This window comes from Castor canadensis, chromosome 8 (genome assembly GCF_047511655.1).
Source record: "Castor canadensis chromosome 8, mCasCan1.hap1v2, whole genome shotgun sequence".
Classification (NCBI taxonomy): domain Eukaryota; kingdom Metazoa; phylum Chordata; class Mammalia; order Rodentia; family Castoridae; genus Castor; species Castor canadensis.
The window spans coordinates 137,564,380-137,588,918 of record NC_133393.1 but is presented as its reverse complement, the minus strand read 5'-3'; the positions used below and the strand labels follow the sequence as shown (position 1 = coordinate 137,588,918).

At 39.2% G+C, this 24,539-nt stretch overlaps 1 protein-coding gene across 3 annotated transcripts in view; it reads right to left on the bottom strand.

Moving 5' to 3' along the window:
- Positions 1–24,539, bottom strand: part of Ano4 (anoctamin 4) — a 391,963-nt gene that overhangs the window by 360,975 nt on the left and 6,449 nt on the right. For all 3 annotated transcript variants that reach the window (XM_074084215.1, XM_074084216.1, XM_074084217.1), the window contains exons 2-3: positions 18,592–18,675; positions 9,293–9,544 (exon numbers count right to left, since the gene is read on the bottom strand). In XM_074084215.1, the coding sequence (XP_073940316.1) occupies positions 9,293–9,544; positions 18,592–18,675 (336 nt within the window). The remainder of the gene's footprint in view (positions 1–9,292; positions 9,545–18,591; positions 18,676–24,539) is intronic.

Genomic DNA, 24,539 nt, shown 5'->3' with positions numbered 1-24,539 from the left:
CCATTCACTTTCACAAGTGAGGAACAAATTTATAAAGTCCATATGTAATTTTTGGAATTCATTAATATTCTCCTTCTAAAACCCTCTAATCTGGGTTCAGTGGCTCATGCCTATGAGCTACTAAGCTACTAAGGAGGCAGAGTCCAGGGGGAATAGTGAGGATCATGGCTGGAAGCCAGCCCTAGCAAAAAGTTAGTGAGACCCCATCTCAGCCAATAAGCTAAGTGTGGTGGCACACCTGTTTTCCCAGCAAGGTGGGAAGATCATGGTCCAGGCTGGCCCAGGCATAAATGTGAGACCCTTTTCAAAAATAACTAAAGCACTGAGGGCTAGGAGTGTGGCTCAGGCGGTAAAGCCCTTGCCTAGCAAGCACAAAGCTCTAAGTTCAAACTCCAGTACTGCCAAAAATAACAATAATTAAAAAAAAAAAAAGCAAAAATACTCTAGCAGGAAACCAGTAAGGGGGAAGTGATGTGACTCAGGAGACTGGGGAAGGAGAACCCGATGCAAAAGGGGTAAGTTCTTGTTCAGGGAGATGACTAATGGCCCCGAACACAAACAGTGGAAATCTGATTTATGACATAATTTCAGAGGAGTGTACACTGAGGGCTGATGGGGAGGGAAGGCAAATGTCAAAAGATGTTACTTATATCTTCAGGGGAAAAAAATCTCCCTATTCGGAAAGAAAATCCCTCTGTACTTTAGATTAAGGCACAGTTTGCACAAGACCCTTGTTAAATGAGGGTAAAACTCTTTATAACCCATGAACTCATTCTCAATTATTGAGTTACTAGATTATTCCAAGTAGGAAGAGTTTCAGAGAGTAGAACCAGACTTAATTGGTGTAACCCTCAACTGTGGGTAATTTTGCCCCTCTTCCCCATTTGGCAATGTCTTAAGAAATATTTGGTTGTCACAACTGGCATCCACTGGGTACAAGATGGGGATGCAGCTAAACATCCTACAATAAACAGGACAACTCTCACAGCTAAGAATTACTTAGCCCAAAATGTCAATAACGCCAAGGTTGAGAAACTGATATTAATTGAGTAACAAAAGGCCTAAGTGCACCCTGAGATATAATTTAGAGAGAGGTACAGGACATGATGAAACATGAAAAGGCATCAAGGGTGCCAAGAACATATTTTATCAAGGGCAGCCTTAAAGGACAGAGAAGAGTCTATACATGCTCTAAAGGAGGGGACCCACTTCAAGGGCAAGGTACAACACATAAGAAGAGAAACTCAAGGGGAGAGAGTTAACACTGACACTGATCACAGAGCAATGAGTTGGGGCTGTGGCCTGTACATTGTTGAATAATTAGCAGCATCCCTGGCCTCCGCCCACAAGATGCCTACAGTACTTGCTGCTCTGTTGTTGTAGCCAAACGTATCTCTAGACATTGCTAAAAGTCCTCCATGAAATAAAGTTATTTCTAGTGGAAAACCATTTTTCTAGAGTGATCTTATCTAATTAAAAAATACACATACAAACAAAAGAGATTCAAATAAGGAAGAAAGAAGTCAAATTATCCCTCTTTGTAGATGATATGAGTCTATACTTTAAAAAAATCAAAAGATTCCACCAAAAATCTCCTAAATCTGATAAACACTTTCAGCAACATAGCAGGATATAAAATCAACATACACAAGTTCATAGCTTTTCTATATACCAACAATGAATGGGATAAAAATGAAATCAAGAAAACAACCCCATTCACAACAGCTCCCTCCCCCAAAATACATACCTAGATAATAAACTTAACCAGGGTGAGGAAAACCCCTACAGTGAAAACTATAAAACCTTGAAGAAAGAAATTGAAGAAGACACCAGAAGATGGAAAGACCTCCCAAGTTCATGGATTGGCAGAATTAATATCATGAAAATGGCTATACTTTTGAAGGCAACCTAAAGATTCAATGCAATGTCCATCAAAATCCCAGTATCATTCTTTGCAGAAATAGAAAAATCAATCTACAATTCATATGGAAACATAAAAGACCCAAATAGCAAAAGTAACCCTGAGCAAAAAGAACAACACTGGAAGCTATCACAATACCAGACTTCAAATTATACTACAGAAACATAGTGACAAAAACAGCATGGTACTGGCACAAAAACAAACATGAAGACCAATAGAACAAAATTTTAAAAATAAATAAATAAAACCACACAACTATAGCCATCTGATCTTTGACAAAGGAGCCAAAAATATACACTGGAGAAAATACAGCATCTTCAAATGGTTCTAGGAAAACTGGCTATCTACATGCGGAATTCTGAAACTAGAATTCTCAGCCTGTAAAGAATTCAACTCCAAATAGATTAAATATCTTAATGTAAGACCTAAAACACTGAAAGCACGACAGGAAAAGACAGGAAAAATTCTGGAAGACATAGGCATAAGTATTTATTTTCTGAATAGGACTCCAATTGCCCAGGAAATTAAAAGCAAGAATTGACAAGTTGGATTGCATCAAATTAAAGTTTCTGATCATCAAAAGAAACAGTTATTAAAATCAAGAGACAACCCACAGATTGGGTAAAAATGTTTACCAGCTATTCAACACATAAGGAATTAATATCCAGAATATACAAAGAACCCAAAAGTAAACAACAAAAGAGCAAATAATCCAATTAATAAATATGCAGATGAATTGGACAGTTCTCAGAAGAAATGCAAATGTGTAATAAGTACATGAAGAAATGTGCACCATCCTTAGTTATAAAGGAAATGCTAATCCAACTATATTAAGATTCCATCTCACCCAAGTCAGATTGGCCATCATCAAGAAAACAAACAACAATCCTGGTGAGGATGCAGGGGAAAAAGGAACCTTTATGCACTGTTGGTGGGAATATAAACTAGTACAATCACTAGGGAAATCAGTATAGAGGCTCCTCAAAAAACTAAAAATAGACTTATCTTATGACCCTGCCATACCATTCTTGGGCATATATCCAAAAGAGTGTGAATCAATATGAAAGAAAGATACCTGTATATCCATGTTTACTGCAGCATTTTTCATAATAGCCGAACTATGGAAACAGATGAAGTGCCCAGCAACTGATGAAGGATAAAGAAAATTGCACACACACACACACACACACACAAAACCATCGAATATTACTCAGCCTTAAAGAAAAATGAAATTATGTCATTGTCAGGAAAAAAGATGGAGCTGGAGATCATCATGCTAAGAAGATAAACCAAGCTCTAAAAGGTCAACTGTCACATGTCCTTGCTCATTTGTGGAACCCAGACCTAAAATAGTGATGATAATAATATCGGGAGATGAACATATGTGGGGGACTGTCTGGGAGAGGGGATCAGTTGGGGGAGGGAAAGGAAAGGATACTGGGGGGTAAAGAGGGTTCAAGTGTACTACATAGATACATATGACGATAGCATAATGAAACTCACCAAATAAACCTCCCCCTTTGAAAAAGAGGGAAGGAGGGAGGAAAGAATGGAAATATAATGGAGGGAGTGTACTTGTTCAAGGCATACTATATGTTTATTTAGGATTGTTAATAAATGCTAGTTTAAAAATAAATGTTAACACAAATAAATACACATATTACATAATCTATATTATCTACAGTCTCATTATTCTTTTATCTTAGTCCTTTCTTCTAGATTTCAGTTCCTTCTTTTCTTAAATAGGCATTTTGGTATTGTATCATGAGGTACGCATAGGATATACTTTCCTAGTCTTTTTCCCAAAATGTCCTTGTGCTGGCCTACCTCTCCAATAAACGTTCAGCTGAATTTGGAATTCACCTTCCTTTCCTACAGCACTTTGAAGGTGGCAGTCCACTGCCCTCTCTCATTACTACCAGAAAGTTCATCCTCAGTTTGTTTCACACTTACAGATAATCTGCTTTTCCCCACAGGTTGTTTCCAAGATTTTTCTCTTTTTTTTTCTTTTTTTGCTAACTTACTATAAAATGTTTCCATGTGGATTTATTTTTATTTATTTTGTTTGGCACTCATTGTGTTTCTTGAATCTAAGTAACTGTCTCCCTCTCCCTCCCTCTCTCTAGTCTTTTTATTCTCCCAGCTCAGAATAAGATTTCTATTAAGTGTATTGTGGATTTTCTATCTTCTATATTTCAACCTCTTCTTTCTTGTTTTTGTATTTCTTATTTCCCTGCCTCTGGGGTAATTTCTTCAGGTCTGTATTCCAGGCCTAATGCAAAGAAAATTACATTGTAATATAATCAGAGCAGATTTTAAGACTTCTATAGGAATTACCAATGGTAACAGAAAGAATGACTAAATATGCTGAGGGAAAAAGGAAAAAAATTCAAAGAGGAGATGATTTTTTAGCTGGGTTTGAAGAATAAATTAGGAATTTTCTAAGAGAAGATTATAAGGAAGGGCTCCCACAGATGGCACAGGAAGTGCAAAATGATGAGTCATAAGGAACAGGAAGGACTTAAGTATAAGATGCATGTGGATACATCTGTCGAGAATGGTGAGAGGGGACAGAGAGTCAGTAAAGCTAGTTAAGAAGACCCTCATGTACTGTGTATGCAGTGTTTACTTTATTCTGTTGGCAATGAGGAAGCAACAGAGAAAAAGGAGGAAAGAAGGAATGGAGGAAGAGCAGGTAAGGAAAAGGGGGAGAGAGAGTTGAGGATAGGTGAGGAAGGGAAGGATGGATAGTTAGACAACAATTCATGAAAGCTAATTCCATGGGTACAGAAGAGTTAAGATGTAGGGAGACTGGTGCAGCATGAAAGCTATACTGGACTAGAAAGAGAAGACAAGAGCTTGAGCTGAGATGATACCAGTAGGGATAGAGAGGAAGCTCTTAATTAGAGATATTTCTAAGGTAGACACAATGACTGTGTTAGCTACCTGGCTGTAAAGGATGATGGCCAACACAAGGTTAAGAATGGGTATACCTAGTTTGGGGCTTGAAAGTCAGGATGGTGCAACAGACTGAATGTTTATGTCCCTCCAAAATTCTTATGTTGAAATCCTAATCCCAATGTGATGTTTGGAGATGGAGCCTTGGGAGGCAACTAGTATCCTGGGAGAGTTCCACCCTCATGCATAGGGTTATTACCCTGAGAAGTCAAAGGGCTACCATGAAAGGATATAGCCAGAAGATGACATCTGGAAACCAGGAAGAGGACTACCACAGACACCCAGCTTTCCCAGTACCTTCATCTTGAACTTCCCAGCCTCCATTTTTTTTTCTGTGACAAATAAATGTTTGTGCCACTCAGTCTATGGTATATTTCTGATAGCAACCTAGACTAAATGGTTGTGTCACCATTAAATAGAGTGAGAAATTCAACTTTGAGAACTACCACAAAGAAGTTCCATTCAAGGCATATAAGTTTTAAAACATCTGGGATATGTCCAGATTGAAATGTCTAGTAGGCAGTTATAAATACATAGCCAAAGATTTCCAGAGAAATCAGATCTGGAAGTATTACTTTAGGGTCATTAGCATGTAGCTGGGAACTGAATACAAAGGAAGAGAGTGAGTGAGGACAGGGCAGTATGGGAGTGACCAAAATGTGAGTTGTAAGGTGGTGGTGGTGGTGATGCAAGTCACAAAGCTTGGTCATAAAAATATGGGGATCAAACATACAGAACATCTAAGATGAAACAATTTCCAAATTTTACTCCAATAGTTCTCTCAAATTTATCTTCTTTTATTTGAATAAATAACTTAATCATGTTTTCTTCATTCAATATATTTTACTAATATTTTAATCATTTTATGATAGCATATTTTAGAACTATAGTTTGAACTCCCTAATCTGAAAATCTGAAATGCTCCAAAATCCAAAACTTTTTGAGCACCAACATTGTCATAAGTGGAAAATTCACATGTGATGACTCAGAGCTACACTAAAAAAACCATATGAAATTACCTTCAGGCTCTGTGTCTAAGATGCTTATGAAACACAAATGAATTTTTTGTTTATATTTGGATCTCATTCTCAAAGTATCTCATTCTGTGTATAAAATATTCAAAAATATGATTTATTTAAAAAGTCTGATAACTTCAGGTTCCAAGTATTTCTGATAAGGGCTATTTAACTTATATTAGTATTTTAATAGTATATTAATTCATTTCATAACAAAAATGTATTTGTGTGTACATGTGACCACTTACTTTGGAATCTTCTATCTTTACAATTATCACACTGAATTAGAATACTTGGTGTAGTTAGCTGCTTCCTCCACTAGACCTTGAGCTCCTTGAGAGGGGGGTGATGCCTTACTGAATTTTCTATACCAAGGACTTATCACAGTGCACAGCAGATAGATAGATTAGGTGTTAGATAGATAGATAGATAGATAGATAGATAGATAGATAGATAGATAGATATAGATAGAACAAGTCAGACATGGGAGACCTTTTTCCAACTTAACTTGCTACAATTTATTTAATGATTAAAACATTTTCTCTCAAAGTAGGAGCCCTCTGTCCAGGCTCACTATGTAGAGTGCCATAGGGTGTTGGCTGCACAAAATGATGTCTAATATAAGAGAAGCTATTGTACAATTTAGTTGCACAAGGAAAGGAAAGGATGACAGAGTAAGATGGTAGCAAGTGTAAAAAGTTAAATAAAATGAGAGTTCAAGATGCTCTAGTTGCTTAATGTTCTTAATATTTCCTCTAGAATTCTAGAATGGCAGGATTTATAAAAGAGAAAAAAAGGTTTTTAAATATTATTCGGGACATTCTGAAACATGAGAAAATTTCAGCTATCAATAAATAACCATACAGTTACATGCACCTAAACCTTGCTAGCTCTTCTATACCAGTACTGAAGTTTATGGAGAAGAAAGAGCTTAAAATTGTGAAAGGAAGCCTGAGTAAGTGTGGCATTTTCAGGGCATTCTGGTAGAGCTCAACTGGCTTATCTCACCCCATAGTTTTCTTCTAACTAGCAACAGAAGCAAAACACAAACAACAAAAAGAGTATTATATAAATAAATAATAAAATTAATTTTATTTTTCAAAAACATGAGAAAGGAAATGGAAAGCATTCACACAACAATTTTACATAATAAAATCAGTAAATTGCTGTAAGAACCAAAATAAATGCAATAGTTGGCCTATATGGAATTACAACTTATAGAAGCTACACCAGTGTCCATAGTTTTCTAAAATAAAATGACATCATACGCTTTATTAGGATGGCTATAGATGCTGAAGTTTACTTTATAGAGATATGAAATATAGTAGTAATAGCAATTCACTTAGAAAAATTCACTATTTCATTGCTAAAGGAAAGTTCCCAGGAATGAAGAGAATTATGGGCTTTTATTTTGTTTTTGAAAACCTACAAGCTAAAAATAGAAACCTCCTCCAAACATTAGATTGCTTTTGAGTATGGTGCTCTGTAGAAAGAAAAAAAAAGCTGGCTGACGGGGAGACATGATAAGATGATCAGCTGGCAGCTGCCCTTTCACGCTCCTCTTGGCTGGAAAATGCCGTAAGCTTTCTGTACCATGAGCAAAGAAGGCACTTGATTTCTTAAATTCAGATGTTGTTCAACTAAAACAAACAGAGTCATTTTCCTTTGTTATCAAAACCAATACCCAGGAGATTTCAAACTTACTATACAGAAAAATTTTCACACCTCACATCATGATTTCTCTGCTATCTGAGTGACCCTCCATCAGGAATACAAGATGATCAGTTTTTGCCATGTGTAGAACTAATGTTTTGCAAACATTCTCCATCATTCTTTAATATCAGTCTTTCTTTAATTTCCATTTAGCCATTTAACCAAAGGCACCTTGGAGTTACTCCCAAGGTATGTATGGGAACCTCAGGAATCAAAATCCCAAGAGGGAAAGCCTGCAGAATACAGATTACTGAAGCTCACCCTGTTGCCATGGACACAGCATTCCCTGGAGTAGGGCCCCAAGATCTCCACTTTCAATAATTTCAAAGGTAGCAAATCTTAATATTTAGTGAGGTCTGCCATCCATTGCTTTAGAGACTGTCTTTGAGCCTGGACCTTCTTGCAGCATCAGTGCCTCATCTCTAGGTGGCAGCATCTGTGAGTTGTTGAGTGTCCTGGAATCTTAACATTCAAAGATTTATTTCCTGAACAAGGTGACTAAACCATTTTCTCTAAGAGCTGTATCTACTGCAGGAAAATGTGGCAGGATAGATTTTTGCATCATTTAAACAGCAGGATAGATTTTACATCATTTAAACCTCCAACTCAAGACTTCAGAGCTAGAAACATTAACTGCGCATCATGGTAAGGCAGAACTTTTTGCAACTGATTTCCAGTATGATATAAGTGATGAATGTTAAGGCAGGATGTTGTAAAGGGTCCAGCCATGACTGTTTAAATAATGACTTACAGACATCACGTACATTAGTGGCTAGCAGACATTTTCTGAATGGGGGCCAGATAATAAATATTTTAGGCTTTATGGGCCATAAAAATCTCAGTCAAAATTACTCAATTCTGCCATTGGCACATGAAAATAGTCAGTAGATAACACATAAATAATTGACTGTGGTTTTGTCCCAATAAAGCCTTACATATGACATCAAAATTTGAACTTAATAGAACTTTCACATAGTCCAAAGTATTATTATGAAAAACAATTTCCCAACCACTTAAAATGTAAAAATTATTCTTTGGTCATGGGCTGTACAAATAGGCAGCTGGCCTGTGTGATAATGATGATACTATTAATAATAAAAGGACATGAATGTAAAAAGGGGAACTGCCTGGGGGAATCAGAAGGAGGGAAAAAGCAAAGGATACTGAGGGGAGAAGAGGATCAAAATATGTTACATATAATATGTATTTATACATACACATACATAATATATATACTGTACACATGTATGGAATTATAACAGTGAAATACCTCATGTTATTAATGTATGCTACTTCAAAAATAAAATAAAATTTAAAAAAAGAATGAGACTGGGCTGGGGCTATGACTCATTGGTAGAGCAATTGCTAGTATGTGTGACGTTCTAGGTTCAATCTCTAGCACTGAAAAAGAAAAAATTGAAAAACAAAGTCATATGCCAACTCTGGGAATTCTGATTCAAAGTTCATTTTACCAAGTAGAATGAATACTCCAGTCACATATTTCCAAACACACACAACTTTCCTTCTGGACCACCTAAGCTATTAAAGGCGGGAACTATGGAGGAATGACTGAGTTCATAGCATCAGCTCTAAGCAGAAAAGCAGATGTGATTTGTTCAGCAGGCAAATTCATGAAGGAATCTTAGATGCACCTGAACTTTCAATAAGAAGCCAACACAGTTACCTGTTGTGTCTTGACTCAGGGTCTCCTGGCTGCTGCTGCTGTAAGAAGGCACTGGAGTGATGGACAGTGAAGCTGGACAAGACAAAGGTGTAGCCAGGTCAGCCTTGCAGGTGAAGGATCGGTGGTACACAGGGATGCCTGCCTCTTTGGAAATGAAGAGGGGCAGATCTGATGGGAGGGTAGGTCTGCCTTGTGCATAAGGATTTTTCCAGTGGGTGAGCCCAATTGCAACAGGCCCAGCGACATCATAACCTGGCGAGACAAGCACATTAGGTCAGTAGCTGCGATCAAAGCCTTATATTGTATTTCCTCTTATATTCCCAAGAGTCTTAGCTGTGAGCAAGATCACACACCACTTGAAATAACTACACACATACACGATACATAGACGGGCACCATTATACTTGACTGATCTTGGTCATTTGCTCAACATAAATACTAAGTGCTAGGTGCCCAGTCTTTGTCCTCTCAGAGTCTAATAAAGGAATTAGACCTGTGTTCATTATAAAAAAAAATTAGAGGCCCACTATATGCTAGATACCTTGCATAACTGGTCTCTAATTCTCACAGAAATTTACAGGATAGTATCACTATTTTGGTTTTACAGTAAACAAAACTGGATCTCAAACTTCCCTAGATCAAGCTGCCAGAAAGTACCAAAGGTAGAGTTTTTTTAACTTTTTGGTGGTACTGGGGTTTGAACTCAAGGCCTCATGCATGTTAGGCAGGTATTCTTACGGCTTCAGCCCTTTTTTGTGAGTTTGTTTGGTTTTTTTTTTTTTTTTTTTGAGATAGGGTTTCATGAACTATTTACCCAGGCTGGCTTTGAATCGCAATCCTCCTGATCTCTGCCACCTGGGTAACCAGGATCATAGGCATGAACCACCAGCACCCAGCCCAGAGGTAGAATTTAAGCCAAGATCTAGCTGACTTCAAGATCTAAACTACAACTAACTATAGCACAAAACATGGTGAAAGAAACAGATTAAAATTAGAGCAGAAAGTGCCCCTCGGGAGTTCAGGTGACAGAGCCCTTCTAGGTGAAAGGAAGAGATCACAGAGAGCAGGACATAAACTTAGCCCTACAGACAAACTTAGCATCCTACTGGCTTGTACAGATGTGTTCTGTTTAATGTACCTTTTTTTCTTTTAATAAAAACTTAGAGTGTTCTCACAAAAATACAGCTTTCTGTCTTCTCATGAAGAACCTCTTGGTCTTCTGCTAAAGATTAAACAGCACTGTGCCACATTCCCAGAAGGAAAAGTGTCAACTAATGCAATGATAATACCATTCCTTCAGGTAAGGCAGGGAATTTCAGTCTGCCACAGTTCCCACCACTCCCTAATACATTACTCCTACTTGCTTTACTCCTTTGTGGAGTGCCTTGGCCTCTGTAGTGCATTGCATTTGCAACCTAGAAACAGAATATAGGAGTATAACAAACATGCAGTCAGGAGAAAACAAGATTGAAAAGGACAGTTAACATAGACAGTCAAGGGTCTTACATGCCAAGATAAGAAAGCTAGATTTTATTTGGAAGGCAAAGCAACATTCCTTAAGGTTTGGAAAGTGAGGATTTGGTATAATCAAATCAATGGCAGCAAAAACAGAAAGAAATCCAGGCATGGTGGCACTTGCCTATAATCCCAACACTAGGGAGGCTGAGAGAGGAGGATCTCAAATTCTGGCCCAGCCTAGGCTACAGAGTGACACCCCGTCTCGGAACAGAGCAGTCAGAATCATCACTTACTCCTCTCTCAGGAAGCCTTATCTGGCTCCCCCACACTTTACCATGGTGAAGTAATGTTCAGTAAAAGATACTGGTGTGTGGGCAGGAAGTCCAGATTGGGGAGGGCATGCTGAGGGACCCTTTTGGAAAGGGGTAAGAAGGGAGGAGCCTGAATGGACTCTGAAGACTAAGTGATGGTGTCTGAAGCAGCCATCCACCCCATGCTGAAAATCAAATGGATCAGATGGGTCAGACTGCCCTGGCCCATACTTTACAGCCAAGTTCCATATATTTCTATAGCCTCCCTCAGGCTAAAGAGTCCCTTAGTCAACCTTGAAATTCCCTGCCAGGTTTTCTCTGTTTGGCTCTCTTCCTCACTCCCCACCCATCAGTACATGGCAAAAGGCTGGGCCCAGAGCTGGCACTCCTTGTTTACTGACTTTCTCCAAAATCCCAGCAACACATGAGGCTGTGGAGTATAAGCCAGGTGAAAGTTACTAAAAGAGCAAATTAAAGAATTAGCATTGAGAAAGAAAGAGAGATGCAGAGAAATTTGCTATTTTGACATGAATAGAAAGGAGTTTTTGGCCACAGGCAACTTTGTCCCTCACTGACAAGATGTCACAGTAGACTTACAACAGACAGAAGGGTGATCTCCTCGCATTAACTGTGGCAATCTGAAGGACTGGCTTTTGTCAGGGCTAAGGCAAGTCAAGAGTGTTTTTAAGTATCAGACATTTGAGCTTTGGTGGAAACATCTAAGTGGAAATGTCTGGCAGAAAGCTTAAAAACTGGAAGTGAGGGTCAGGAAAAATGGTACACAGAAGTCATGACTGAAGCCTAGGATAAACAAACTACTTCACGGTCATAAAATAATAAATCCATTAAAAAGACAATGCCCTCTATTATTTACTGGCATAGTACCAAGGGATCTACCACTTAAACCTCACAAGAATAGCAGGCACTACTAGGAAACTGAGGCCAAGAGACATTATAATTTTCCCTAAGATCAATTGCACAGCAGGTGAGATTCTAGCTCAGGATCACTGAAGACAGCACATGTGCTCTGGGCCACCCAGCCACTTGCTCACTAGGGCAGCAGGCAATAAGAAATGCTGGCAGCTGGAAATACAACCTGCTACCTGAGTTGCTCTTACACATTACATATTCCTTTCTGAATAATTTTTCATAAAGAAAACTGAGTTAACCAACAAGCTCAAAGGAAGGGAGGTGCTGAGGCCACGCTGACTGGGTTGTTTCAACTCTTCTTGGTTGGTCATCTTCTACAAGGTGCCTACATGGAATGCAGCGAAGGTGGGTGAATCTTTCTTGAGTGAGGGACATGAAGCCCCTGGGGCTAATCAACAAGAACTGCAGAGGAGCCAGAGATGAACCGAACACCACCGGTTCCAGGACTGATCCTGACCATGTTTCTTGGCTAAACTTCTGATGCAAATTTGATCACTACTCTTTTTTTTTTTGGCAGCACTGGGGTTTGAACTCAGGGCCTCAGACTTGCTCTTACCACTTGAGTCACTTTGCCAGTCCTTCTTGTGATAGGGTTTTTCCAGATAGGGTCTTGCAAACTTTTTGTCTGGGCTGGCTTCGAACTGCAATCCTCCTGATCTCTGTCTCCTGAGTAGCTAGGATTACAGGTGTGAGCTACAGGTACCCAGCTGATCAAAACTCTTGAATGTCCAACTAAGAAAGTATTAGGCTACAGAAATGAGATTCCAGAATGTTCTATTGATGCTCCATTATGTTCTTATTTTTAAAAAATTCTAAAATTTATTGCCTTCTATTTATACCAGAGAATTCTTCTATAAGAATAAAAATCACAGGACCATGTTTCACCCTTGCCTTGTTGCTTCATTCAGAAACTTGCTTAAATCTCTTTTTCCGCCCCCCCCCCCCATCTTACTAAGTTGTTCCGGAGTTATTATAAAGAATAGAGCACACTTTGAAAGTATTATGTATAAAAGTCTCCAAGGACTAAGTGTTCATTATTAGATAAACTGGTAAATATAAATAATGAGATATAGTTTAGCCTTTAAAAAGGAGATGCTGCCTCAACATGACAAACCTGGAGGACACTTTGCTAAGTAAAATAAGCCCGATGCAGACAAAAAATACTGCATGACCTCTCTTATCTATGAGATCTTTAAGAAAAAAATGAGGACTGGAGGTGTGGTTCAACTGGCAGAGCACCTGCTCTGCAAGTGCAAAGCCCCGAATTTGAATCCAAGTCCCACCAAAAAATTAAATTAAATTAAATTAAATTAATAGTGAAAAGAAGCTACAGACTGCAACCATTGCCAAAGGAAAAAAAATGAAATACGTAGAAATGGGGAATAAAATGGTAGTCATACCAAAGAGTTGGAAAGAGGGGTGAGTAGATGCAAGTCAAAGGTTATGAGTAACAATTATGTAGAATGAATAAGTCTAGTGCTCTAACATACAACAAAAGGACCATAGCTAATAATAAGGTTTTGTACACTGGAAATTTGCTAAAGGAGTAGATTTTAGTGCTCTTACCAGACACAGAAAAGACAGGGAGTAAGGATGATGGAGAGGTTAATATGCTTGACTACAGTAACCATTTGACTATATATTTCAAAGTACCATGTTGTACACCTTAAATATATATATATATATAATAAATACATACATAAAAGATGAAGTGCCTGATTCATCATAACCATTTAGTAAATATATGTTGTTTTCCAATAAAAATATTTTTTTAAAGTTTCTGAGGAACTCTGAACTCTACAAATTTCTTTTGTAAAATTACAACTAATTTATAGCATATTCTTAATGTTGAATAATATTGTTCACAGAGCTAACAAGCCTTCTTTTTTAGTTTGGAAAATTAACACAGCTTAGACTCCAGAAATGGAGTTCATTAGCAAATATTTTAATCCATGTTATTGATACAAATGAGCTATAATAAGATTTGTATAATTGTGATAAAATATAAATGGGCCAGTCTAAATTTAAATGTAGCAATGAGGTCAAAGTATTTTGAGGGGACAACCAACCAGGGGACCAGCTGGTATCCATGAGGTAAGTAACAGGAATGTCACATTGCTAGCCTGCCCATTCTCCTTCATGAACCATCATGTCCCCTGTTGAGGAGGACTCAGTTTCCGTTCAGTTCAACATCACCTCTAACACTTGCTGGAGCTAAAATTATGAAGAGTCTGTAGCCTGTCTTCAGAAAAAAAATGAGGTTAATTACCTACAGGGTTCTTAAATACATGGGTAAGTAGGAATTTACTACAGAAAATAGGGAGTTACTCAAGAGCCTCATGGATACACAATGATTTCAGAAAGAGTCATTTTTCTGTTCCTGGAATTTTTTTTTTTGACACCTCTGCTTTTGGCAGCTCAAAGGCTCCTATAGGAACTACATTAACAGGGAATTCATATGAGTACTGTTTTCTTAAGTGGGAAACCCTCACAGATGGGATTCTGCTGGGTGAGATGACTATTCTGTAAGAAAAAAGCTGAAATGTAGGAGATGCAAGAAAACACACGGTGTTTTTCAAAAAGCACTCCTTAGACAATCCAGAGGGATCTGTCATCCCTCTTAACTTCAAGTCCAAGGTTATTAATTATTTTCTGTCTTTACCATAAACATTGCAAAAGGACTTTGCATAGGACAGACTGGGCAGTGGACACTGGCTGTTGTCTATGCTGAATCCATCCCACTCTTTCCTCTCAACAGCATCAGTTTTGTTTAAGAATTTGTCACACCCCCACGCAGCTCTGTGATACAGCAGGTGACCTCATTCTCATCGCCCCCCACTCTTTCTCCAAGCCTCAAGTAGGCCTAATGGGTGAGATGATTAAAGATAATGCCATCTGTCTGTCAGCCCCTTAAGTGGAGGCCTGAGGAAGGCACGAGCTCCTTCCCCGATCACTGCTGTGTCTGAACACAGGCTCTGGAATCGCTGCAACCATCTGGTTTACCAACATGGTGGAAGACAGAGAAGCAAGGGCCTTTCCCAACACCACGGAGCAGCTGAATCAACTCATCCTCAAGACAGGCCCGCGTGTGGTTTTCTGTTATATGAGGTAAAAAATTCCTTATGGTCTCAGGTAAATGAAGCAGGTTCTTTGGTTGCCCTAAAGTCTTTGCAGGGGACTAACCACTGACATACCCACCTGTCCTCCAGAGGTTAGTTTCTTAGGGCAGCTGTAACAAAGGCCACAAACTGAGTGACTCAGCACAACAGAAATTCTCTCATAGTTCTGGAGTGTACAAGTCTGAAATAAGGGGACAGTAGGGCCTGCTCTCGCTGAGGCTGTAGTGGAGAATCTGTTCCTTGTCTTTCTCATACTTCTAGTGTTGCAGGAAATCCTGGTGTTCCTTGCCTGTGGACCCATCACTCCACAGTCACATAGCCTTCTCTATGTATGTCTCTTATTATAGGGACACTAGTCCCTCATCTTAACTTGATTGCATCTGCAAAGACCCTATTTCTAAATAAGTTCGCTCACAAGTACTGGCAGTTAGGACTTCAAGACATCTTTTGGGGAGCACAATTCAACCCACAATGCCTTAATGTGGAAGCTCTAGCTGCCTGGACCAGGAGAGAGCATTTGCCCCATGTCTGCAAGATGGACGGTAATAAGAGTGTCATCCAACAGGATCTGGAATACCTGGGTTTAAATACCAGCTGTTACTACCCATGTATCCTTACGCAATCCCTGAACTTCTCAGGGACTCAGCTTCCTTATCTATAAAATGGGAACAATAATACTATTCACCTCAGGATTTTGTGAGCATTAAGTAAGTAAATATAGAAAACAAAGTCTGAATAGCACTTGGCAAAAAGCTCCCAGAAAGCGTTAGCTACTCTGTCATTTCCATTAGCTACCCCTCCACTTCGCTGAAAAGTGTCTTCAAAGCCCATCATTCCTTATTCAGAGGTTTGCAACCTGGCTCCCATCCCACCATTCATTCACACAGCCCATGCAGATGTCATCAGGGCAGACTTTTAACTCTTAACACTCCCCAGCCTCCCCATCCAGAAATTCTCTGGGCTTTCCAAGAAATTTGCTTGCTTCATTATCTTACCTCTATTATTTTTTCTACCCTAACTGTGCTTTTCCTAAGACTAGTCCTTGGCCCTCTGTACACTGAATGTACTGACTCTCACTCTTCTTCAACCAACCTCTCTGTGTAGATAACGTAGATAACGCCAATATCTTCACCTGCTGACCCATTTTCCCCCAAATTCCAATTTCCTATGAGGCATTTCAATGTGGGAGTCTCATGGGTGCCTCAGCTGTAACACACCTAACCTGTAACCACTGCACAACCTTCCCAACTTCTATATCTCTGGCAATAGCTAGATTCCCTGTAGCCCTGATCCCAAATCTCAGGCACACTCATTTACATCCATATCTAGTAAGCATCTAGTCCTGCCAGCTGTTCTCTCTCTCTCCTTCCAGAGTTGCCTCTTATCCCTACCCCCACAACTCCCGTTTATCATTGCCTCATGTCAAGACTACAGCCACAGCCACTAACTCTCCTGTGACACCAGACTCTCCCACATGAAATCCATCCTGTTTGTCATCAGAATAATCTTTATTCCATGCACCATTTCATCACCCTGTTACTCCAGACCCTAAATAGCCTTCTACTATTTAACAGATATCTCTGAGTTGTGTTTTAGGTTATTCAGTGTTTTCAAATCAGAGTCCATGAGCTCTCTGCGGAATTTTTTGCTTGTCTTTATTTTTCATTTACATAAATCATAGAATTTTTCTTTTTACATTTTACATAATCATAAGTTCTGCCACTTCATTTTAATGGGTTGGCTTCTGTGTTTCTATCAGTACACTGACTAGCACACTTAATGAGAAAAAGAGAAGAGGCTGGATATGTCAAGGTGCATTCGTATCAAATGAAGATCCAATAACCTCACACCAGTGAGCATCAGCAGAGATTTCACAGTGGACTAGACAGAGAAAAGTGAGCTATTGTGAAATGCCCAGCAGCAAGTAGTGTTGCGTGAGTTCCTAGCACTTTCACCACTGCAGAGGGCCACAACTGCCTTACAAGCAGTGGCTGCACTCCAGCAAAACAACAGCACGCATCTTATTAAACCAGTGTGGCTTTACTGTGTTTAAAATTTGATTTGATTCTTATGGTTGTATGGAATATAAGGTGTGGATGCTTTGTTTTATGTTTAAACATGCTAAAGTAACCTTATATTAAAAGAATTTAAATCAATTTTAGAGGCTTATCATTACTATTTCTTTTTATTAGAGTTTGGAGTTTGAGAAACCATGACAGTATTTAAAAGCATTGACTTTAGTGAAATCCTGGGTACATTAATAATTGACTAAGTGGCAAAAAATTATCAAGTTTCCTCGCCTGTAAAATAAGAAATAATGGTATCTTTGTGACAGAATTCTGATTAAGTAAAATAATGTAAGTAATGAGCCAAGAGCAGCTGGCAGATAGTAAGTGCAAAATAAGTGCTCGTTATAATTATCATCACATTTTTTCTGCTCTCTAAGTCATCACCCAAGACTCTGGAATCAAGGAAACTTTAAAAAGAAGTGGGAAAGGAGAGGAAGGATTCAACAAACAAAAACAACAAAGATCATTCTTCCTTTTCTGAATGAAATAAACCACATGGAAGCTGGAGTAGGAAAGGAATTAGAGAGTATACTGGGTGAGCACAGTGTGTTCTGCCTTTGGACTGCAGTCATTCTATGAAGCTCCCACCATGAGGAAGGGTGCACAGAGAACCACCTGCCCCAAACTGCAGACTTCAGTTTCCACAGCCACAAGCTATAAGACTCAGACATTTCCTTTCTGAGAAGGCAAGGAACAGAGTGGTGGGTACACACAGGATTCCTCAAAGCGTGGAATGTCTCTTAATGCCAGCAAGTGTGTCAACATCAAGAGGCACAGACGTGCATTCAATAACATGCACAGTTTGGCATAGCAAAAATGGCATTCTCCTTGTCTAATTCTCCTTGGCTCGTTCTGATCACAAGACAAAGTCTCAGTTTGGTTTTTATCACCACGCTAACGCCTGCTCACACAAGAAAGAATAGACTTTTACTCTGAGCATTGGAGGCAACAGTTTCCAGTTAACATTTAATGTCACTAATTTGTTTTATTATATTATGTATGCAAGCATTAGCTTCTACTTATGCAAATATACGTTTTCTATTTACAGTTACAGAAAGTTTCTTTTTTTAATTAGATCGATACAAATATTGAAAGAAATGTGATTGTAATAGTAAATGTCATAGTAGAGGTAACTCTTGAATGAAAGAGTTAAAGTAATTAATGAAAAGTTGGAAAATTAGGAAAGATGTCTCACTAAGGACTCTGGAGCCCATTTCTTCCAACTCTACCCAAAAGCAGTAAGAGTCCACAAGAGGGCGCTCCAGAAAGATGAGTCCACAGCAATTTCTCTGGTTCCGAAAAGAAATGCTTACGCATGCATATTTTCTTCTCCCTTCTTCCTTAGTCCCCCTCCTTTTCCAGGTAACTACCTTTAAAAAAAAAAAAAAAACAAAATTGGCGCAATCACTCACCTATGGTGATCTGGCTGACACAACTGTAGTAGCTGCCCGTTGTTGCAGAAGACAGGTTATAACTCCCACTGCTCACATCCTTGTCTGTTAAGAAAATAAGACAAGAAGGTAGACACAATGAGCACGCTGTAAGTGTAAAACTGGCAGAAAACAAGCTAGCTCTTTATGTCTGTGACACAGATGGTCTCAAACTCACTTACTGGTTCATTTGTCAATGCTTACAAAGTGCTATGTGCCAGGGGCTGGGATAGGCACTTCGGACATTCAGCAGTCAACCCAGCCAGCCACACATGGGCAATTTCAGCTTAGTTTCACCATTATTTAATGGAGGACTGAAGGGTGCTTGGCGGAGGGTGGGAGGCAGAAGAGAGAACACCCAATCCAGACTAGAGGGTATCAGGTAAGGCTTCCTGGAGGAAGTGATATCCAAACTAAAACCTAAACAGTGCTGTCTGACTAGGCAAAAGTTAGTAAATTGATGGGAAAGATTCAGGCAGCAGAGTTCTCAGTGGATCTGGAGGCTCAGAGACCACAAAGATAAATACAGTAAGAGGAGAGGGGTGCAGTGCCACACTGCAAATGATCTTGTAATCCACCTTAACAAGCTTGGGATTTTTCTACAAAGCAAGATTCCATTTTCATTTCAGAAAGATCACTCTGTGGCAGTGTGGAAGACAGCCTGGAGGAAGACAACCAGAGGGCAGAAAGACTCATTTGTGAGGTTCCTCCCAGCACTTCTGTGAACCTAAAACTTCTCTAAACACATAAAACTTTAGAAGTAACAAAAACTTCATGACAATGCATAAATGATTTTAAAATATCAAAATACCTGTTCTCTAATATATGTTTAACACCACAGTTTGGAAGAGTCAGAATACTAATAGTTGCAAAACCTAAAGGAAATTTTCAGTATTATGTGACACTAAAAACAAAATTAAAACTTCTGATCTATAATGGTGAAAATTAGAGACTTGAACGAAATACTTAAGGATCAGTCAAATGCAGTAAGAAAATATGGAAACATAAGGAGTCAGATTTTAATGCCAGTATGGTGTGGATTGGCAGACAAGATGTGTTTGCTAAGTGAACATGCTCAGAAGGAAAACATAGCAGGACCCTGGACAGAGGAGCCAGGAACTGGGAGTCATGTGCAGAGGTGGTTTGGATGGACTCTTCGTTTTACAGCACTGGGAAAATATTACCAAAAGAAAGTGGTTAGTCAGAGGGCAGAAAAATGATGGTGGCTCTCAGAAGCCATACGGAGACGCTAGAGGCTCACAAATGTAGAGGTTAAATGTTTTAAAAAATTTTTAGACTACCTTTTAGGTGGGAAAAATAATTCCTAACAAGGACATGTGGTCACCTCCTCCTCTGAGACACATTCCCGGACCACCTCCAGCCTCTAGGGTGCTTCCTGAGCAGCTCCACACCTCCAATGACAGCACCAAGCATGCCACCTTGTACTCGTTTGCATACCTCCAAATCCCAAATCCTTGTCAAGAGCAGGCCACACTTCTCAATTTGTAATTTCTAACCTGGTATAAAGTAAGTGCTCAATAAATTTCCACTGATTCAAAGAAAGAAAAAAAGGAAGAAATAAAATTAAAAAAGAAACAAATGACTATTTCTCCTTCCTCCTGGTTATAACGTCAAAGAGCCTGTTGTGATCAAAGAGAAAGAGCACTGGGCTGAGAGTTGGAGGACCTGGGTTTGAAGCCCAGCTTTCTCCACATTAGTGCTTTGAACTTGGCCAAGTCATTTAACTCCCTTTAATCTGGGTTTCTCCACCTGAAAATGGTGGCAGGAATGCTTTTCTCACTTTTATGCAGGGAAAGGGGAATGAGGTATGGTTAATAAAAATAAATTGGCTCCACAAAATGCATGCTTAGCAAATAATTCAGTGTACTTTTGTAGAATGTGATGAATCAACAAAATCTAAACCTAAACCATATCAAACTACTCCAATTACTCAAAAATCATTCCTAATTCCTTGAAACCCTTCACTGGTATCTGTCCTTAAAAGACTTGGGAAGGAAGAAGCTTCAAAGGGCAAGGTCAATGGCATCAGAATGGACACAAAGAGAGAAAGAGCTACTAGTGGAGAGGAGGCTATGAATGGGAACAGAGAACAGGCATGGAGGAGAAAGGCATACTGAGAAACTTGTAATCAACCCAGAAGCTGATGCTTGAATTAGGAATGAAAGCCTAGGAAGAGGCTGTAAATAAACTTGAATGGCAAAATTATTCCAACTTGAATGAAATCTGAATGGTAAATCTAGGGCAGTAATTGTGGTGGCAATATTTTCAAAAGACTCAAGGAGCAAAAAGGCAAAGAACCATGGCAGTTGATGGTGCAAGGTGACTACGTGAAGAAAGGTGTTCTTACTGACAGAACTTAAACTAAAAATGCTAGACTTAAAAGAAGAGCCTTAGTATCCATTTAATCCTTAGGGGACAAACTGAAGTTAAAATGAAAATATCAGGACACTAATGGAAAAACTTCCGACTATGAATGAAATCAATAAACACTGTGGAATCAGTATCTAGATTAGATACCAGGTTCCAACCCTTTAGCAGGTGCCTGTTTGTTTGTGTGAGAAGTAGAAATAAGGAAGGCACTGATTTATGAGATTATGGGAGCATTAAATTACTTAATACATAAGAAAGTCTTTACATAACAGCACCTAGCAATAGAATATGTCCAACTAGCGTTAGCTGTTATTTTATACCTTAAAAGAATAAAGGTATCAGTAAAATGGAATACCATATAGCAAAGATGATGAATGGCACAAAGGCACATAAACTATCATGGCTGAATCTCATAAGCATAATGTTAAATGAAAGAAGAACATCAAAGACAATACATGGGGTTCTGTTTATGAAAATTCCAACAACAAACGACTAAGTTATGCTGTGCACGGATGCATACATGTGTGGTAAAACTACATAAAAAGCAGTAAGAATAATTATTACAAAAGTTAGTAAGGTGGTTCCATTTGATGGGGAGTCTGAATTATGAAAGAATATAGACAGAGGGAAAGTTCTGCCTGAAATGTTCTGTTACTTGACCTAGGTAGTGGTCCCATGTATTCATCTTATAATGATTTATTAATTAAATAATGAAATAAATGTATTCAATAATTAATTTGTCTTACCTACTTATCTATCCGATATGATAGTTCACAATAACTTTTTCAAGTAAATCAAGAAAGGCAGATATCATATCAGGATACAAATTCTACATAAGCATGTAGAAAAAAGAGAAGGCAGTAGAACTAGACACCACCAGTCATGCAGCACCTGCTCTCTACCAGGCACCATGCTAAACATTCATTATTTCATTTACATCCATTATTTCCTCTGGGCTTCAAAACGACTCTTATAAGGTAGATGTGCTTATCCCACTATTCGGATAATGAACTTGCCCAGAGCCACACTTCTAAGTTACAAAGCTAGAAACCCAGGTTTGTCTTACTCTAGAAAAATCACTGAGAACACAAGAAAAGACAGACGGAGGAATGATTAATAAAGCAAGCTGTGTCCTGTGGATTCCTCCGACATTTGGTGCTATGTCTTTGAAAGTCACTTACCTGCTGTGCTAAAGCAGTGAGGCTCTGTAGTAACAGGAGCTACTGTCTTCAGGGCACCAGTCAGCAGAAAAGTGCAAACAAAGCTAACACATTTTTATTTGTCTCAATTAGTCTTGAGTATACTCATAAACAAAACAAAATCAGACCTACCTCAGTGCTTAACCTACCTAGTTATGTCAGAAGTCAGAGAAGCACTTTTTTAGGAGTGGGGAGGAGGGTTGACTTTTCTTATCTGTGCGCTGTACTATGCGTGAGTGTGTGTGTGCATATAAATCAATTTTTCTTAAAAGGGGTTTTTATTTTAACGTTGCACCACAGACCAAAAAATAAATAAATAAATACAGTCGGTGGCAAATTTATATAACACAAACCATAATCAAAAATGTTTAACTTAATAAACTAAAGCATCAAGTCTAGTTCCTTTAACCAGAGCCATGCTCCACCAACAATTCTCACGAACAAGTCATGATTACATTCACTGTAGAGCCAGTAACAACTTTTCTCTTCCAGCTACTTGGTGTAGTCCTTGGACCAGCAAGATGGGCACCACCTTGCTAGAAGTGCAGAATGCCAGGCCCACCCCAGAACTACTCAGTCAAGGTCTTCATTTTAACCAGAAGCTCAGGTGATTTTTTAAAATCTCATTAAAGTAAGAAGCACTCATTTACAGCGTAAGCTGAGGTCTGCAAGCTAAACTCTCAGTGTAAACCAAAGGCATTTTAAGAACCTGTATGATCTGCTCTGTGCTAGGAGCTGGGAGAAGCAGAATGTGGTCAGGAAATACAGGAGCTCAGAAGATGTGAAGACAGATGGCACACAAGATCTGAGGACAATCTGCCATGAGGAAGAAAGATCTTATAAAAACAAAACAACAAAACCTTGTACTCGAAGTTTCACACATATACAGTAAGATGTCGAAATCTTAAGTACACAACTCAGTAACCATCATCCCAAAATGAACACATCATATAACTACCATGAGGAGAATTCAAACTCCAAGTAAATTCAGGTAAGAGGACCTTACAGAAGAAAATTACTTGCAAATGTGTAAGAACAGGGAACACTGAGCCGGTAAATGGCAAGTTAGATTGGTGTCCATTTCTGGGCTGAGTTCTGAGAGGCTCAGCTCAGACTGCTGAAAATGAAGGAAGCTGCCTGGCAGAGTGCCGTTCTACTCTGTGTTTACTGTGTATTTCACAGGGTTGCAGGCAGTTAATGTTTGAGCCCTACCCTCTCCTCCTAGTTGAGTCATCTGATGTTTTCACCTAACCTCTCTGAGCCTCAACTTTCTCCTTTTTTTATTGTGATGAAATTCATCTATTCTAAAATCATTGAGTGTCTACCACTTACGGTAGGCACAGGCTGGCTCCAGGTAGAAACAGGTGCCTCAGGAGGTCTCTAAGGTGCTGAGGAATCCATCGAAGTGTAGGAAGTGTGTTTCCACCGAATGGAGCTCTGCCTATAAAACAGATCTTTACTACTCTGATGACAACAACAAATACACATAGCGCTGTGTACCACATTGCTGTAGGGCTCTCCAGGGTTTCAGAGAGTCCTTGTGTTGGCTTTCCTCATGCTCTCTGCCACTCACTAGAAGCCAGGCCAGGTAGACACTGGTTGCAGGAATACTTGCAGTAGCAGCTTCCTCCTCTGGTCCTGAGCAAGAACCACCATCCTGGAGGAAATACAGGAGGACGAGGCCATGCCTCAGGCAGTGTGTCCACAGTGCCTGGCTCTGCCTAACAGAAGGCGCAACAAATGTTTGCCAAAGCCTCTAGCAAGCTTTCGAATACTTTAATCACCATCCATGCATTTTAAACAGCTCCTGATACTCATTATCTCTGTTTCCCCTGAATTCTACTCTCACAGCAGGCGCTGTGACAAAAGTCCTTTCCTGAACCCTAATTAGAGAAAAGCCTTTTCTTTCTTACTTATACCTACTCAATTCAGGGTTGAAAATCATACATTCCTTTTTCATTTTCCTCAGAGAGTAAGGATCTGTGCCTTATTATTACAGTGTACCATTCATTAAGCAGGCAATCTGTATTTTTACTTCCAGAACCTACAATAGTGCCTACCGCACAGTAAGCTCTCACAAAACCTAAGCCAAATTATTTGTTCTAGAAACTTCCTTGGGAGATGTGGCCTGTTAGTCTAGGTCTGCATTCTTATAGAAAAATCCACATCACTACTTGTTATGAGCTGAAGATTCACACGTTGAAGCCCTAACCCCCAAAGTGATGGTATCTGGGGGAGGGGCCTTTGGGAGACAACTGGCTTTAGATGACTTCGTGAGGCTGAGCCCCTCAGGATGGGATTAGTGCCCTTATAAGAAGAAGAACAACACAGAGATCTCAC